This window comes from Physeter macrocephalus, chromosome 21 (genome assembly GCF_002837175.3).
Source record: "Physeter macrocephalus isolate SW-GA chromosome 21, ASM283717v5, whole genome shotgun sequence".
Lineage (NCBI taxonomy): Eukaryota > Metazoa > Chordata > Mammalia > Artiodactyla > Physeteridae > Physeter > Physeter macrocephalus.
This window is the reverse complement of record NC_041234.1, coordinates 77,464,732-77,470,959: the sequence shown is the minus strand read 5'-3', so window position 1 is coordinate 77,470,959 and position 6,228 is coordinate 77,464,732. Positions and strand designations below refer to the sequence as shown.

Genomic DNA, 6,228 nt, shown 5'->3' with positions numbered 1-6,228 from the left:
ATTATTCTGTATCAAATGCCCACCGGTGCATGACCTGGTGTCATGGTAATTAAGCGGTCACCCACAAAAGACACAGAAGCACAAAGAGACTACTGCCAATGGTCTCTCAGAAGGAGGAAATAAAAAGACAAGTGCGAGGGAGGGAGAGGGGAGAATGGGAATGGATGAGAAAAGAGACCTGCAGGAGCAGATGGACACTGGTCAGACCTGTGCCCCTGCTGCACGGTGGCTTTTTATTACGCAAATTGACCTCATTTCTCACCCCATGTAGAAAAGTCACTCAGCACCCCAAGTTTAACATGGCTTGATCTGAATATTTTTTAGATGTTCGAGATACAGATCCGGGTCAGGGGACAAGTTTGTTCTTGTTGTCTCTATTTTCTTAAGTATCTCCAATGAATAATTTTTAGTAGAAAAATTTTAATTCAGGCTCTGAAAATTCATCTACAGTATCATCCAATTTGATGTATAGAATATATAGGTATATGGATAGTACAAGTGTCTGGAAGGGTATCCACAGTTGCAATTCTATGCTTCTCTCCCCAGCTGCCACAGTCCCTTACCCAGTTCTTTCTGCAGCCCTCCACTCTTACTCTCTGCACCTTCTCTCTGGGGATCTTATCCACTCCAATGTCCTCAATTATCATTCATCCTCCAGTGGCCTCCAAATCTGTATCTATAACCTAGTCTTCTCTGAGCGCCAGATCAATACATTCAAGTGACAATAGGGTGTATCCATCTGGATGTCACACAGTTACCTCAAACTCAATTTATTTTAAATGGATTAGGCTTCCCCTCCCAAATCTTTTTCTCCTGCCTAATAATAGAGCAAGAAAAATATTAGTTCCCTTTATCCTCATCCCACCCTTAAAACTGATGTCAAATTAGCCCCCACGTGTTCATGATTCAATAGGGTCACCATACCCAACAACTTTAAGCTAACCAGTCCTTGGTCCTTTCGCCTACTATAGGCAACATTAGAGTAAGTATATGGACGCCTGGGGCTAAAACCAGATCATAACTGAACAGAGATTTTACCCTTTCCTGGCCTCATGTATAAAGCAGGATAACATCTCCAAACTGACTAGGAATATGTTGTGAGGGCTGGTGAGATCATGTCTGATGAAACACTTTGTGTCCTTAGAAATAAGAAAACCCTATTTCTTTGAGAAATTATTTTAACAGTTGCCTTGTGGGAATGACATCACTCTACACAGTGGTCACTTAATAAGTGCTAAACTTTATTGTTGTTATTATTTATTAAATGATGCTGACACGTGGCAGAATGCCCCGAGCAAAACAAAGGTCAACCAAAAAAGCTATGAACCTTGAATTCCAGGGAATTAAGCGTGCTCACTTTTCTTAATTAACTGCTATGTGCCAGAACATTCTAAGTATTTCCCATGTATTACTTCATTTAATCCTCACGAGTCCCATCTTCAGCACTCATCTATTATTTCAGAGAGAAAACTTCAACCCATCTCATGTTTAATCTAAATATTTTTTCCACTCAGTACATACTCCAATCAATCACCTGCTCCATTCCCAACACTTTTCTTTTTCAAAAATTTTGGAAAACTTCAGTATTTGTTTTAGATAAATAAGAACACATAGATGAATAAAAAGTAAAAATGTAAAGATTACTCTATCCTTCCACCCAAAGATAACCACTGTTACTATTTGGGTGTCTGTAATTCCAGAGTTTTTAGTGTCTACTTAAACGTCTTATATTCTCAAAAAAATGGAATCATACTATGAATACTGCTATCTAACCTACCTTTCTCACTTAACAATGCATGATGAATATCGTTCCCTGGCAATATGGATTGCAAGTGACATATTTATCTTATACCATGTGAATATTCCTTAATTTATTTAACCAATCCAGTGTGCTAAATTGTTTAAGTTGTTTCCAGTTTTTACTATTTCACACATTGCTGGGATGAACAGCCTTGTACATACAGTTTTTGGCCAATGAATCAATTATTTCCTTAGGACAAAGAGTTTACATTTTTTAAGGCTTATGATATGTATTACAAAATGGCCCTCCACAAACCTTGTGCCAGTGTAAGCTCATTCCTACCACCAGGGTTTGAAAGGATCCATTTTGCCACACCCTCAAGCACACTGCACAGTGGGTGAGAGAGGAACTTTTATATGAATTCCAATTATTCTTTCTAGTCAAAATTATTTACTGGCTCTCAGTGTTCAGTGGGATAATATTCAAACAGTTCTCCACAAACTGGCTTCAGCCAGCTTTCCAAACTTATTTACTTCCCATCCTTACACTCTCCACTCTAAGTAGACTAGTCTCCCCCTTACTGTCATAGGAAGAGTTCCTACCTCCATGCCTTTCTCACACCAGTCCCCTGTCACTCCCATCATACGGAATGCCTTAACTACCTATCCCAAAGAGGACTCATTTTAAACGGCCACTTCCTCCATAAATCTGTAGCTGACTATTGTATCCCACAGAAACCTCTGCTTCCTCTGTGCTCTGAATGCACATATTTGACGATGAATATATGCTTGAGATATTCTGTTATTTTTTTGTTTGTATGTTTCTTATCTCTCCAACTAAATTATAAACCAAAAGACAAGGGTGGTTTCTTTTCCTTCTTTCTTTTTTTCCCAGCATTAACACACAACTTTATTGATGATACACAAATTAAGTCAATGCCCATGACAGGAGGGAGCTTATTTATGACGAATTGGTTCACTGTCACTTATGCAGAAGAAATAGTAAAAATATTTCAATCTAGGCAGTGAGATAAAAAGCAACAAACTTGTTTTCAGAACAGGTAGTGATATTCATTCATCCAACTTAGACCTGAAGACCAACTCAGATAAATATCAGCGTTGATGATACAATATGATATTCATTACTCAAAATTGGCAGCTGAAAGGATTCCTTTACCATATAAACAAGGTGGAGAAAAGGAATAGTTTACAATGTGTGTTGCTTCTAAACTACAAAATCAAGAAGTTATTCCTGGCTCTTTGGGAACATATGCTCAGCCAGTTTGGCCATGAATTTTCCAACTTTTACTTTCACCAAAAAATCATGATGGCTTTCTATCCCCAGAATCTTATCAGCACACACTTGAAATTCTTTCAAAAAGAAAAAAAGTGAACCTTCGCTGAACTGATTCTGAGTAGGTTCATTTTCCTCCCATTTAAAATTGTCATTTATGTTCTCAAATATGACCAGAAGTTTAAGAATCACCTCTTTGTTCTCCTTCTTATTAAAGAGGGAACCCAGTGAAGATGGTACTTGGGCCCTGAGCAGTTCTCTAGTCATGGCTGGATTTTCAGCCAAATTCAAAAGGAGTTTCAAAACCTGAAATTTGGTTTCTTCATTTCCTGCTGAAAATAAACGAAAAAAGTCTGAAATGGAATTAGCAAGCATGTGCTGATACTCATTAGTAACAGTCATGTTCGTAAGCAATCTTAGTCCCGCCAGCTGCACAGATGAGTTCAAGCGAGAAGTGATTGTGTCATCACACACTTGATTCATGTATATCTTAAGCCTGCGCTGATTTTCAGCATTCACACTCAAGTTATTTAGGACAATTAAAGCCTTTTCCTTAACTATGGGATCCCGAGTATTGAGAATCTTTGCAACAATTGGGAGACCACCCAGATCACGAATAATATCTCTGTTAAATGCGTAAGCAGCATTGTTACCCAGGGCAATTAAAGCTGCTTCGAGAATATAAGGCTTTTCAGACATCTCAACCAAGCAAAGAACTTTTTGCAATTCTTGGGGGGACAAAATAGTATCATCTGAATTGGGGGAAGCCCTTTTCTGCACGGCCCGACGGGCCCGGGTAGCCCTGGCCCTTGCCCTGGCCCTAGCTCTGGTCCCAGCCTCAGTCCCAATCCGGGCCCAAGGTGGGTACCATACTATACCTTTGTTCTCACTGTTGTCATCATCATCATCAGACCAGTCATTGTACCTGGCCCCAGGACAGTCCCCAACATCATCCACATCCCCAGACCCGCCCTCAGCCATTTTCTCCTTGTTCTGTTTTCTTCCCCTGGTCAGTCTATAAATGCAATAGCAGGCACCAGCCCCAATCACCAGTCCTGCAGTCACCCAGCCTACTTTCCTGGCGTAGCCCATGCAATCGTCCCTGACGATATCAGGGACCAAGGAACAGAGTAGTCACAGGCTGGGGGAGGAGGGCTATGGGCCTGGCCTGGGTGCAGGCCTTCGGAGGATGACTGTCTTCAGCCACTTCAAGGCCACAACAGCTGATTCTGGAGGCGGACCTAGGGGGTGGAGGAAGGAAAAGGGGTTTGAGTTTCTCTTCTCCCTGTGTTGTCCCATGCAGAGAGTTGCACAGAGGGATAAGTAAATGAGTTCTTGGCAGGAAATGTAGATTGTTAACAAACTCTTTCCTCCTCATTTCACTCTCCCCCTACCCTCCGCAGTCCAGCCCCTCCCCAAGCCTAGATAAAGGCAACGGAGCCCATAATCTCTGCTGGGCCCTCAGCCACCCCAACCTCGGGTGTTCCCAGGGAGTGGCACCTTGCACTAACCTCCTTCAGACAGGCAGTTTGCCCCTTCTTCCCTCCCCTGGAGGTGTGCCACGCCCAACAACCCTTGCAATCGGCAGAGACCAGAGCCAGTGAGAACTGAAGCCTTGATGGATTGACTGTTCATTCCTTGCTTTCCTGATTCACCTATCTAGGCTGTCAGATTTTTTTTAGAAAAAAACCTCTCTATGCCATCCAAACCATGCATGTGCCTGCCCCTTCCCTAGCCTGAAATGGGAGGGATGTTAGGGAAATAAGGTAGGATTGGGTGAGCCTGTCCAACCGCGGGCGATTTCCAACCCCTCCCCCATTCCAAGCAGCCCCCATGCCCACACCGACCTCTACTGATCTGAGGAAACTTCCTCCCTCTCTTCAAGTGGTGCCACCTGCTACAGCAGACCTGCAAGATGACAGATCGAAAACATGGGGACTAAATGCTGTTGAGAGAAGAGGATTATGAACAAACTATCTGATAGGTTTCCCTTCTGTCATTCTCCCCCACCCCACCCCCCGCGACACACGCGCGCGCGCTCACACACACACGCACACACACACACACACAACGCACGCCATTTCGCCACAGTCCCGGGAGTGCAAGAAACACACTCAGACTCAGACCCAACCTAGATTATTGCCATCTCTGTTTTCTCCCCACCCCCACCACCGCCCCTGTTAGGGTCCCCATTTGGTCTTACCCTCAAATCGACCTTCACCGATCGGGGTTAATTTCCTTCCTCTTCTCTAGCCTGGTGTAGTGCCTCAACCTACGGAAAGACTGGCAACCCGGGAGAGGCTCGGACCCACAAGACACAGAGCCATGGTCAGGAAGACACAGTCACAGTCAGAAAGACGGGAAACAGCCGCTACCGAGTGCTTGGTGGACGGACCGGTCCCCAGAACAGAAAACTCTTTCCTAATTTGGAGGCCTGGTTGTCAAAGGTTTCCCACCCCTATGACCCCTCTCGGGGTTCTGCTGACACATCACGTTGCACCCCCCCCTCCCCATGTCCAGCCTTTCCCCGCCGGCACTGTCCTGGAGTACGTGGGGCAAACACCCAGGCCGCAGCTCCCTTTCCAGATTATGGCCTCGGTTCCACCAGATTCCCACCTCCCAATCTCTGAGCTCCTCCCCAAACACCCCGCTGCTCACCATTTCGCAGCAACGAAATGGGCTGCGGGCGGGACAGATGTCTTGGAAAGCCGGCGGCGAGTGGGAGAGACGATGGAGGCGCCCCAGGACCCGCGACGGTCTCCGCCCTGCGCCCTCGGCCACCCCCACCTTCTGGAATCTCCCAGGCACTGACCTGCAGGGATCCGGGACAATTTCCTTCTCCTCCTCCTTCTTGCCTCTGCTGCAGGCCCGCTCGCCCTCAGGGCAATGGGGAGCTGGTACTCAGACGGGAACAACGACCAGAACAAGAAGGACTTCTGCACACGTCAGCTCTTGGTCACGTGAGAGCTACGTCATCCACCAACTCGGGTCCCCAATTTCCCCTCCCACCAGCAGTGCGGCAGAAGAGGGCCCGCCCCCCTCCATTCCCTCCCCCATATCAGGCCTTGTTACTCTTTCTTCTTTGCTAATCCCATCTCCCTGTAGTTGTGTTTGCCTTCCTCTGATTACCAGAAAGGGACAGCATCTTCCCCTGGGGTTACTGGCCACTTGTACTTTTTGAAAAATTGCCTCTT

The 6,228-nt window shown here is 45.4% G+C and overlaps 1 protein-coding gene across 1 annotated transcript; it reads right to left on the bottom strand.

Annotated features, from left to right (window-relative positions):
- Window positions 1-2,611: 2,611 nt before the first annotated feature.
- ARMCX3 (armadillo repeat containing X-linked 3) lies at window positions 2,612-5,990 on the bottom strand. The gene is made up of 4 exons (XM_007120530.3): window positions 5,847-5,990; window positions 5,238-5,317; window positions 4,882-4,942; window positions 2,612-4,275 (listed from the first exon to the last, which is right to left on the bottom strand). The coding sequence occupies exon 4, from the start codon at window positions 4,124-4,126 to the stop codon at window positions 2,987-2,989; it is 1,140 nt and encodes a 379-aa protein (XP_007120592.1). The 5' UTR covers window positions 4,127-4,275; window positions 4,882-4,942; window positions 5,238-5,317; window positions 5,847-5,990; the 3' UTR covers window positions 2,612-2,986.
- Between the last annotated feature and the right edge of the window lie 238 nt (window positions 5,991-6,228).

Coding starts and splice junctions, on each gene's coding strand:
- ARMCX3 (XM_007120530.3), bottom strand. CDS start 4,126: ATGGGCTACGCCAGGAAAGTAGGCTGGGTGACTGCAGGACTGGTGATT.